The sequence below is a fragment of the Bacillus rossius genome, chromosome 1 (genome assembly GCF_032445375.1).
Source record: "Bacillus rossius redtenbacheri isolate Brsri chromosome 1, Brsri_v3, whole genome shotgun sequence".
In the NCBI taxonomy this organism is placed as follows: domain Eukaryota; kingdom Metazoa; phylum Arthropoda; class Insecta; order Phasmatodea; family Bacillidae; genus Bacillus; species Bacillus rossius.
The window spans coordinates 160,682,741-160,695,844 of record NC_086330.1 but is presented as its reverse complement, the minus strand read 5'-3'; the positions used below and the strand labels follow the sequence as shown (position 1 = coordinate 160,695,844).

Sequence of the window (13,104 nt, the reverse complement as noted above, 5' to 3'; positions counted from 1 at the left end):
CCTTGTTTGGCTAACTGTATCCCACTGCATATCTGTTGTTTACAGAAGTTGAAACAGACTGTGGTGTCATACTCAACTTTTTTTTTCCTCTCTCTCTCTCTCTGCGAAGATTTGTTGCTAACTGAAATTTACAGACGTGCTATTCAAGACTGGGGCAGTAAAATTCACATTGCGCTAAATGAATTTGCGCAATCTGGAGACGTGCTAAGTGAGGGATAGGTGTACTTAGCACGTCTTCAGATTGTGCTATAAAATGTTCAAACAGATGTGATATTTTCCAAATTATTGGAGTTACAGCTTTTTTTCTGATTTTCAAAAAATTTCTTATTTCAACTCCTTGGATCGGATAATGCCCAGCTAACGAACTTGACAGAGATTTTCCACTACTAGATTTCATGTACCAGTTTGGAAGTGATTTGTAAAAAATTGTGACATTTATAGTGTCTACAAAATAATATGTATGTATGTATGTGTGTATGTATATGAGTGTGTGTGTATAGAGAGACACATTTGTAGTTGACGATGGTTTTTTGGGTGGGTCTATGGACCATGACACGAAAAACTGTATTAAAATAATTTCAAAAGTTGCACCATAGTAATGGCTACAATAGGTAGTATTTCTTTGAAATCTACCTAACATGCACTGCACTGGCCATGCACATATCTACACTCGTTGCAAAAAAAAATTAAATTTTATCAAATGAGAATGTGAATTATTGATTTATCTAGTTAATAGAAATAGTTTGTAATGTGTTATCTTCTTCCTGCTATGTTTGATGCTTTTTTTTAATTTCTTGTATCATGGATGTTGGTTTGCATATTGTTGTTAAGTATACTTGTCATGGGGTCCAAGTGTCTGTGCTCTTGGAAAACGTAAATTAAGACGTACTATTTTGGTGCTAAAATTTCCTTAACTATGGATTTAAAAAAAATTTCCTTTTCGTACGTAACATATAAAAACTATCTCTCAATTCGAAGCATAATTAGTGGATCCATGCGTAAATGCTTTAGCACTATATTGAGGGAAAGGATTGAAGTGTTGTATTTGCCAACAATGCTATGATTTACTTAGCAGGCTTATGGTGTATGAATTCAATTTTTTTTTTAAACGTGTGACATTATGTAAAATCTCAAAAACAAGCACATCTTTGTTCAGCTTTGTGAATTTGCTATTACCATAGTTCAGTTCCTGATACACAGTCATGCATATTTTCTAAAGGAAATATAATTCAAGTATGTTGTTGTGTTTATGAGATAAAATATGTGAGGTTTAAAAGTTGTGTATCAAATTGAGCTTGTTAATATTGTTAGGGAAGTCACCACTGACTATGTATAGTGCAGTTTTACTGCTTGTATGTGCATACATTTTAAGTATATTAAAGTTATATGCATCCTTAATATGCTTAGCGAATATTGCATAGTACCTTCACTTGTAACTGATAAGTGCATAATACATAATATTTCTATTGGATATTGTTATTACTCAACAACAAAACTGATATGCTTGCTTGAATGCTGTGAAAGTGGGTAAATGAAGTAAGAAGGATGTACTATTTAGAGAGGGTCATCAAAGTTTAAAGTCATTGTGTTTTCATATTTTCTGTATTTCCAAAGTGTGACTGCTTGTACAGTAAAAGATCTGTAATCCGGCAGGTTCGGAACCACAGCCTTGCTGCATTAGTGATTCTTCTGCGTTGTAGGATGTCAGTGTAGTTTCAAGGGAAAACCAAAGGAAATCTGAACGCGAGCAGCTGGATTGGTGCCGTCTTTCAGAATGTTAGATACTTTTCACTGTATGTTGACAGAATGTGGGTTCAGTTAGGCCCCTGGTTTTATACTATATGCAATTCATGCTTACTTATTTTGTCATAAGTTTCCTTCTAAAATCTAGATTGCTGGGAAGCCTATATAATGTAATATTGAATACGGTTATCAGCATTCTGCACATCTATTAAAAACACAGGTTGTGTGGGTCATCTGGCATTTCCGCCAACCTTTCTGTCTACAGTTATTAGATATCCGGGAAAGAATTTTTGGGGAAAAAATTTCCAATTTAAACTTTACAGCAACACACAAAAAATAATCAATTTTTTTTTGTACTCGAAAAGAAACAAACAAAATGTACATGTTGTCTTTACCACTTCTTTCATTAACATTTTATTAAATTCTCAATTACTATTCATACGGGCATATTCTCCAGATCTATACCTACTTTTTAACTGTAAAGTATGTTACACTCCAAAGACCCCCGGACTAGCTCAGATATTTCACGTTTTGGTCTTTGAAGGCTAATTTACAGGATACACTTGCATGCTCGGATGCTGAAAAAATGAGGTTATGTTTCCCTCCAAATATTAATTATGGGCGATGTTGAATTTCAATAATGTCTCTCGTACACAAAAATGTTTTTCACTGTTTATTTATTTACTAGCTGCCCGACCCGGCTTCGCACGGCTATACTAATGGAAAAAAAATAAGCCACATCTCCCATTTACAGTAATGGTAAATAAAAAAAAAATCAGTGAAAATTTATTACAATGCTGTATAATGTACCGGAGAGAAAATGAATAGCACCGATGGTTTCCCGACTCGTGCACGCAACGTACAACTGATGTACCCGTACTTCGCTACGGCAGTCTACAGGCAGATCACTCTTGCGCATTATACATGCCCCTCCTTGTGGGTACACCACTGCCGCGCGATGCCCGTTGCCATGGAGACGCAGAAGGCATGAACAATGCAAAATCCTGTTCTCATACAAAGTACCCATTGTTGCCTGGTTTTAACCACCCATGGGATCTAATTTTCGTAAAATGTAATCCTGCGTAACATAAGGAACATTACTGTGAAGTTTCAAGTCTGTAAAATATATATATACTTGAAAAACAGGGAAATAAAAAAACAAATTAAACACAGAGAGAGAGAAAAAAACAATAGTTTAGGTTTGCGATTTAAAGTGATAAAAAGTATTTTAATACTAATTTAACTCTTATGAGGGTACTGATTGCTTCGTTGTTAATATCACACGGGTGTTTTTTACTTGTATGGGAAAATTAAGAATGATAAGGCATCTAGTGCGTGGCAACAATGTTAATAGGCAATAGGAAAAAAACTTTTAGCGCCTGCGGCATTGTCAGCACACACTTCGTACGTGTACTGCATGTTGTATCTAACCCCCTCCAATGCATTTGATTCTAAATTGGACTTTTAGTAAGGATCCCTAATGTTATTGATAATATAGCCTTCCTCAATAAATGTTTTATCCAACACTGAAAGTATTTTTTAAATCGGACCAGTGGTTCCTGACATTAGCGCGTTCAAACAAACAAACAAACAAACTCTCAGCTTTATAATATTAGTATAGATACCTTACAAATTCACGAGACATTTACCACCATCTTGCGACCACAACATTTACAAGTTGAAACAGTGTTTTACTTACTCACAACGAATAAGCTTCATTAATTTGAATCACACACTGACTGGCCGAAAATTGAATATTAAAAACAGTTTGAAGTTAAGTCCCGCAGTTGCACTCAACTTTTCGGTACAATGTCCTCGGAAACAATTACGAATTTTACCAAGTCATGTTTTTGGCGATTACTGATGACTGTAGTCACTAAATTCTAATTTATGTCCAAAAAAACTAAAATAATGTTGATTATAAACAGGTGACGCCCGGACCACAGCCGCGAAATTTACTCTTTAAATCTTTATAATATCATAATGTTTTGAGCCACCTACTCAAGTACCCACCTCCTCAGTCGCTGTTCAGTAGATGACTAAAAAACCAAAATGACACACGGGTCTCAGGAGAGACCAAGGATTGCACCATGACGTAACTTTCGGCCAATTACAGCACAGTATCAAACACTCCCTCCAACACCAGCCAATCACAGAACAAATTACAATACATGAAAAAACCCTGTACACACATAACTCGGGGCTTCCCTTGATCTGTCTCTTTTCAAATCCACATCAAAATCGGGGACTCCCAAAATATTTTCTCATGCTAGTTGCTCTGTCTCTGTCTTACACCGGATGCATCATTATCGTTTTATTTCCTCGGCGTCACTGTGCCGACGCACGCCTTTCTCACTCTTAACTGCCACGCAACTGGCTCACATAATTGCATCATCCGACGGACAAATTTACGAAAGAAAAATGCATTACAGTGCATAAAAACAAAATATTTAAAACTTAAAAACCATTTTAAAACACATAAAAACGTAATTATTTAGGTAGAATTCGGTAAATTTACAGTTACATGGCTGTTTCATAATAAAGGAAATAGGCTTAAACAATACACAAATATTAGAAACTGTAATTAATTGAGAGAGTACATTCATAAAACATAAATATTAACCTGGAAAACAATTATAAACAGTAAAATATTATCATCAAAGTTATTTGAAAAGATCAATTGTAAGTTTCGATGATTTACCACATGTACCACAGTTAGGTTATGATGCCTGAAAATTATTTAAACAACTTACATACTGTATTACTGTTAAAACATATTATTCATAAAAACTTAAAGAAAAATTTGGGAAGGTACTGTCCTGCAATGCTACAAGTAGCTTGCTTAGTCATGTTGATTGTTGGCACAAGAATTTTCTTATTTCCCAAAAAACTCATGATGTGTCTGCAGGAAAAGTACAGCAATGTATTGGCCTTTGTTAATTTTGAGATTTGTGTAGTTCCGTGATACCCTCTACCAATTTATGGGGGGGAAATTTTTTTGACCCTACCATTTGCAGAGCACAAATTATTTTATAACATATACCAAAATATCCTACTTATGTAAATATATGTTGGTAAAGGAAAGTATTTCTGGGAAAATAAGTATGTGCTTGTATTTTTCTAGAAAATTTTTCCATCCAGCATATCTTTTTCTATCCTTGTCACTCCCATTCCTTCTCTGTGTCCTGCATGGGACCACTTTGTTCTGGTGGTCAATTTTTTTTCTTTGTTTTCCTACATTCTCATAATGTGCCTTAGGAAGTATTGAACTTTCTTCTTCCCACTGTCGCTTCTGACGAGTTATCTTTAACCCTCCTTCTGTTCCCTTAGTTGCTACATAGAATATCACCTTTAAACTCCAAGAATTCAGGCTTTATTATGTGTTATTCTCGTGCCATGTTTGTATTAGTGAGGTTTCGTCCATGCAAGTGAAGTCTGAGAGATTGGGAAGTTTTCTCTGCCATTTATATTGAATATCCTTCAGCAGCTATTGGAACTTAATACTATAGTGCAAGTGGCATTGAAACATTTAGAACATTCATTTTCAATATTGATAAGAAATTCTCTTTGTGAATTCTAGTGAAACTGAAATTTTCATGTTCAGTGAGGATTCAAGTGCCTAGAAAAATTTCATTTAGTTTGTATGAATTTACTGTTATAATCTATATTAATAAAAGAGAGTTGGTCTATTTCGTGTAGCACAGAAACTTTAAGGCCTAGAGCCACTAAAATGTATACATAGTTTCTCTAAGGGAGGTCGGTTTGCATCTCAGAGAGATTTTTTCATAATTTTTTTTTAAATTTTGTCAATTTAATTTTTTAAGCATTTTTTTGACATTTTTCCTAATATCTCCATGGCAACAGTTATTGAATTGTTGAAGCGTTCTTTTTCTCCTGACAATGGCTTTTACATTGTTAATGCTTTATTCACATTTGGATCTTAATCCAGTCTTTCTGGAATTATCTTTGCCGTCATATTGACTCAGTATTGGTTAAATAAATGTGAATTTGAAGGCCTTTAAAAACTGTTAAATCCAGCATTAGTTGATTTTCAAAATTTGATTTATTTGTGTTTTATTTGAAGAGCAGTAGTGGCGCACCCACGAGGAGGGGCATGTGTAATAAGCAGTGCGTGTGTGTTCTGGCCGTAGACTGCCGTGGCGAAGCACGGCCACATCATCTTTTGGGTTAGTATGTAAAAGTCAGGACAACAGAAACCTACAGGTCACGTACTGATTCATGTTTAACATCAGTGTTAAAACATTGTGATGGATAGTTGAGGTAGAGTACATAATTATTTTGTTCTAAAGCAACTGACGTAATATTTTTCATCAGTCTGGTTTCTGTCCTGATTTCAGGGACCCAAATATTTTATTGATACCAGTGAAATGGAATGAACATTTAATTGTTTTGTAAGAAAGCTATATAATCATTTCATTGAATTATACTATTAATAAATAAAAAAAATTTAGTGAAAAAACTTATTAAGCCTCTACATTATATTGTTGCTGGCAGGTTTAAATATCTGTTATTTACATAAAATTGTGATTAATGTGTGGAAACCATACTTTGTGTTGTGTAAACAGTAAGCTTAAGAATTTTTATAGCTTAATGTACTTACTCTTGTTAAATGATCTGATACAATGTTTTTTTTTGCTTTAATTTTTACAGTAATGTCAATTACTCACAATTTATCTATGTTATGTGTAAATTTATACTTTAGACGTTATGATTCTATATTCAGAGGAATATAAAGATATTAACCAAACATTTTATTAGTGTTAGATACTGTCTTGCACTTCAATGTACTTAAATTATTTTTCTCCTTGTAAATTATTTACTAATTCAAGTGAAATGTAGCTGAATATATTATGTATTTATAGAAAGGAAGGCGGGTATCTTATATGACACTTTTGTGTTATATTGCAACAGTAAGTTCCTTTATGCTTTGGTATCTAATTTTCTTTTGGGTATTAGTTTTGTTAGACATTTATGATTCATTCAAGATTGATCATGTAAATGAAATAAATAACTATTATTTACATGTGTGTTTCTTATTTAGTAAAGTTGTATCCTAATACTTATTACTTTGATATTATTCATGAAACTATTGTAGTGTAGTTAGTTATGAAGTAGAGTTTAGGGAAGGCGCATCCAATCGTTCACCAGTATAGTAAGCCATTAAATAAATTTGTTCAAGTTTCATCCATGACTTGTCTACTTGTGTGGTAAATAAATTCCGTGAAACCACGTTGTTAAGAGAGGGAAATTTTTAAGGCATGCAAATCTTTGTTGCATTAGTGGTTTTTTTTTTATGAGGCTGAAAAAACTGAAGACAAGTTTAGCTGTTACCATTAGCAGTTACTTTGAACTGATACATCTCAATTCAAAAAGAACCATTATCTTGTAGACCCTATCCAACCTCATTCATTCACAATTCATCAAGTATTTACAATATATTGGCTTCACATTTTAACCCAGAATAACAGACAAGAAAATGTGAGAAAGTGTGAGAGTGAGAGGTGTCAAAAAGTTTTTTTTAGAATTTATCAAACAACAAAAACTACTTAGCAGCTCAAAAATTAATTTATAAACAGTTACCTAAGTGTTGAAACCTAAATCTTCTTGGTCTAGACTGGAACGACATAAGTGAACACTGCAGAAAAGAATGCTTAGAAGTGGTGAAAATTTTAGGTCTCTCTTATGTAATTATTTGTTTTTTAAAGACTCGCTGAACTGTGAATGTTTGACGTTGGGCTGTGGTGAAGGATCTTGTTTTAAATTTGTGATGTAGCAATCCAGAGTGGGAAGTAAATGAAGTGGACCCTCAATGAAACCTCATAAGAAAAGAGCCTGTGCTATTGTAATGATGGAGAATGAGGCAGCCAGCATTAGGCTCTAGAATTGCGAAATTGTGCTGTCAAAACATGCAGGGCAAATCACTTGATTAATGTAAGCCTAGTATCAAGATGCTCTACAGTAAGTCCCTATTTAGAAGTTTCTAAAGGTACTTAGAAATTTAATCTTACTAAGGGGTAAAATTATATGTAAATAGGTAAAATGTTAAATTTTTTTGTGCAGGAAATTTTTCTTGAGTAAGATTTTCGTAAGTAGGTTTTACTGTTTTTTGTCGAAAGTAATACAGTATATGCTCAAGAGTAGAATTGTTTAATGATGTAATGTGCTAATAATACACAGTTTTAAAACTAAATTATTTAAATTTTAGCTCACTCATTCCACTTCTAAAATTACAATTGTATTCTTGATTTTCTTGATATCACTCATCTTTCATGAAAGATGAGTGACTTGTGAAATTGTTTCTCCTTGTCAAAAAAAAATTAATTTTATTAACACCCAATATTACTAAAATTGTTAAAATGGTTTGTCACACACCATGTTGATATTTTCATTTCCTCATAATTACTTGTTATTGAAGGCTATTTCTGTAACTTCAACTCTATACCTATCTTTAATTTGTTATTCGGTTACAAATATTTTCAACAGAAATGTATTAAGTGTGATATAATTGCTGTAAAAAGTTGCACAAGTGAAATTAATTGCAAACACTTATATGACATTTTACACACATTGGATAACACTTAGTAAATAATTGTTGCAAATATTTATGACAGAACATCAAATGCAAGAGAGGTATAGTGTTATTTTCTACAGATATAGCTCTTAACTAGAAGTAATCATGAGAAAATGAAGAAAAAAAAATCACCATGGCGAGACACCGCCTTAAAGGGTTTTGGTGAATTTGCTTGAATTGTTGTTTCTTATCCACACAGAAGATGTAGCATCAGCATTTTAAGGAAGGTACTAATGCTTACCACTGTTATATAGATGCAAGAATCTTAGCTGCTATGTATTAGGCCTACTATGTATTTGTTGTATTTAGTGTGTTTCCATTGCCTGCTCTAAACATTGAAAGCTGTAATGTTTAAAAGGTCATCATCACACCAGTTTTCTTTTTGAGGATTTTAGTTTGAAATATAAATGCTAATATAAACAGAAAAAAAAAGTCATGAGTGCTGTTGAGGACAAGCAGTATATTTGAGTCAGTATAACCCTTTTCCTTTTCATACTAAGGTAGTGAGGAAAATACTATAACTTCAGTATTAACATAGAAGTATTTGTGCATGAGCAAGTACTACTACTAAGCAACAGAATGAAACAAAATTTTATTTTTTCAAATGGTGTTTTGAAGTTGTCTAAAACTACAACCTTGTGGTAAGTACCTGTTACAATGTCAGAGGGAGGAAGAGATCTTAATGGTGGCTCTCTGCTTTCCTGCAGGTGTGGAATAGCTGTTTGACACCATCTGGGAAACCCTTCAATAATCCATTAAACACCATTTCTTTTGCTGGCGGACAGTGCGATCTAGATTGAGACGTGGGTCACAAGTGTCTACTTTAGACTCCACTACTAACACCATGCAACGGTAGCTGTGCATATGCTTACGTACTTGAGCATTGATGAAATTCAAAGTAACTCAAGATGTTGCTTTGTTGCTGATTGTATATTAATTATGTCTTATCAAGAACTGGCATGTATTATTATAGTTAAACTTAGAATAGCATTTTATTTTAAAAATTAATATTATGTAATAAGTTTTACAAAGTTTTGTGGTAGAATATTTAAATACCATTCTAAGAACTAAACAATTTTATAATAATAGTTCGGTAATTAAAATTATATATGTAAGCTAGAAATTTCTTGAGTTGTAATGTAGTGTAAGCTATTATTTAATGTGTTTCATATCCTTTACAATATTCATTTTAATGTAAAGTTTTTGTACATATATTTGAAAGTGCAGTATCTATGTTTTGCATGAAATAAAAATATCTAATGCCAAATATACTGTAGTTATAGAAATGAGCTTGGATTATTATTTATTCAACTAATGTTGCATGTAACATAGTTTCTTATCAAACTAGTACTTTGATATTTGAGAATTAATATATGTTGTAATATTTGCATTTTTGGTGTAGTCAGACTACATACATCCTGTAGAGCTTATATATATCAAAACTACATTATTGGGACCAAGAGTAGTTTGAATAATTGCATGTTTTAGTAGTCAAACATACACTTTGAGTGGGTAAAATACTATTGCTGATATGATATATCAGGTTCAAAGGATAGCTCAATTGTCACTAAAATCTTTTACACTATCTTGTTTTATTGTACACTAATTCTTTAATAATATAAATCTGTCTTCAGTCTGTCCAAAAAGTAATATTTACTTAATATTTTATTATTTACATGTGCCACTGGAGTTTTGACTAGACACTAACTACCTCACTCATTTGATTGTCTGCATTTGTACAGTACTGTTCACAAACACATCACCGCTACCTTCTTGCCCGCTGCATTGATAATGCTGATTACAGTCTTTGTCTCTGCAGCAACAAAGCCCTTCTTTTCACTTTGGGATTGCAAATGTTACCAAAGTTCACTCTCATATCTCACTAAACCTCGCTGAACTCAATCGGTCGGCCAACATGTTTATTTAGAATTTGTGCACGTGGAATTTGCAAGGAAGGGTCTCGTATCTTTCTGACTAAGATGTAAACAAATGTCATTTCTCTGTAGCCTGGAAATTGCTAAAGAATTTATTGTTATTGCATATTGATATGTATTCAAGGTATTGTTTGGGTTGGGATGACCAGAAATCTCTAGATGTGGAGGGGTCGAGGGGTTCAGATGGGCTGAAATTATCGCTGGAGGATACAACGTCTCAGAGATAGCTTTGTGAACATCTGGGGCTACTCATGCGCAAGTAGACAGTCTGAGAATTTAATCTCCTAAACAAGACATAGTAACTGTACTTTATGCACCTAATTCAATGATGCACACATACAATAAAGATTCAGCTGGCTCAAACATAACCTTTCTTGACAATAATTTGCCATATCCCATTTTCTCTTTGAGGCGCACAGTCTACCGGCTTTATAATATTTTTTTTAGTAGATATTTCTATGTATTAATTAAATTATTGTTGTGATTTTAAGCCTCATTTGAGTTTTCATGTGAAAATTGAAACAACTAAACTTCCTTACTTCAGATACCCTTAAGACAAATATGGAATCAACTTCTGAGATACATATCTGTCCAAAACTACAAAAATTAATAGAAACTTAGCCTATATTTAACCTTTCAATTCTTCCAGTTGGCAACATAGTGTCACGCCCGTGCTAGAAGCTGGGCTCATAGCAGGGCGTACCAGGCCAAGTGGGGATGCGCCATACACTGACATAAGGCATGCCACACAGCCTAGCCCGATCACAAGGGTCCTCGCTAACCCTCCATTCCCAGCGCACCGTCCAGCCTTGGGCTATTTTCTCTGACCCTTCAAGTGGCCTGGGAATTCTGCGGGCCTACAGAGGATGCCACCATGCTTAGAGTATGTGACTTGAGGTCATTCTCGATGTTTCGGGCATCAAGTCTGCCTGAGATGACACAACACATCACAGCCGCTCTCATCCGTTCGAGGAGGACGCCATGGATATATAAGCGATGATGCCGGCCTCCGCGGGAGTTCCTATGGTTCGGAGAGTTCCGAGAGAGTCTCCCCATCAGGGAGTGATGCTGGCGATACCCGTGCGATCAGTGAGAGGTGAAGAGGGCAAGTGGCCCTTGGTGAGCGAAACTGGACCTATCGGGAGGCGATACCTGCGAGTGAAGGCCTGGTGAGCCAGTCGGATGTGATGAGCGATAGTTGAGGAGTGTACTGCGACACGGTGTGTGTGAGTGTGCGAAGAAAATGCACAGAGGCGAATAGAAGGGTGAGCTACTGTCGAACCAAGCTCCAGTGGAAAGTGTTAATCTTTCAATGATCAGTGTAAGAGTAATTGTTGTGGACAGAGATCTTGAGTGCTGGAATTAATTTATAGTGTACACATTAGTAATAAATAAAACTGTACTAATTAATTGAGATATCCTTTACAAAACCCAGTTTCCCCCCCACATGTAACAATATTTAAGCAGGTAGTTTGAGATTATGACATCTCATTGACTAAAAGAAAACTCTTAGAATTAAAAAAAAATTTTTATTAACATTTTTCTTAACATTTTAGGTGTTGAGGTTGGCTGGACTGCATTGATGCACACTCTACTTGGGCTTCCTTAATGTGAAATACAGCCATTTACAGCTTTTCGAGAACCAACGGGCAATTTGCAGGGATTCATAGTAAAGTCATTTTAGTTTATATGAAAATATACAAATGGATGATTTACACTTTTACATTCTGTTTCATTGGTACAGTTGTTTCAATTTTTGTTGTTTTAAATGAGACAATTACAAAGGTTACTGTTTAGTAGTCTTAATATGCAATCCACAATGTACACTGCACAAAACTTTCAAGTCCTTAATCAGTCTTATGGTCATCCACAAAACATGGACAAAAATATTTACAAATGAACTGATTGTTAAATTAGATATATTTGTAAATTCTTTAGTCATGAATTATCAATGTGTATTATAATTTATGTACAGTGCCTGACGTTTGATTTCTTTCTTTCAAGAGAGGAGACCAACTTACAGTATTCAGGAGCAAATTCCCAACAGAACAGTGGCAGATTCATGGCGTACAATCCACCAGCAACAATGGGAAATGTAAGCATATTTTTGTGTAGTATGACTGTACTTAGGCATGTGTGTGGAAATTAGTGTTTTACTCTGCAATTTTTATGTTCCATTTTAATATTTGTAACTTTAGAAACTAAAGCTTACAGTTTGCACTCTTTAATCCAGTATTCTTAGATTATGCACGTTCCGTAGTCCGGCAACGATAGAGTTGCTCGCGTTGTTCTTTTTCACTCCTACACCAGGACGACTGTTACTAAAACATACAAGATACAAATACCCAACTTTCCTTGTGGTTGACAGAAGATAGTTATATTAGACTTCAGGAATACACAAACAAGCAAGGTTAAAGATTTCATATTTATTTATTTATGTGTGTGACAATATTTCAAATAAGTATAAAAAGTTGATACCACTATTATTAAACATATATTTATTATATTTATATTTTGTATTTTTATGGCTATCTGGTTTAATATCGTTTAAAGTTCTGTTTATTGAATCGTAATCAGTGCCACTCTCCACTAGTCAATTAAACTTGTTACTAACTTGCAAGAATAACCATGTAAATGACTTTGGCTCACTAAGACTCTGGTAATGTTTATAAGTTATGATCTCTGGTGTGATCATCTCTTGTCAACATTAACTATTCCTCACTTACTTGGCTCACAGTAAAAATCTTCCCAGCCTTGGTTTCCTCATGGACCTCAGCAGGTCGCGAAATTCTTGTCATCGGTGATCGTCACTCCTTGTGGCTCCGCACAATGACC

General features: G+C 34.3%; 1 protein-coding gene across 1 annotated transcript in view; it reads left to right on the top strand.

Annotated features, from left to right (window-relative positions):
• The window catches only part of LOC134546361 (alpha-tubulin N-acetyltransferase-like), a 97,373-nt gene that overhangs the window by 54,041 nt on the left and 30,228 nt on the right, over nt 1-13,104 (top strand). Inside the window, exon 8 of the mRNA XM_063389151.1 lies at nt 12,274-12,364. Within this exon, the coding sequence (XP_063245221.1) occupies nt 12,274-12,364 (91 nt within the window). The remainder of the gene's footprint in view (nt 1-12,273; nt 12,365-13,104) is intronic.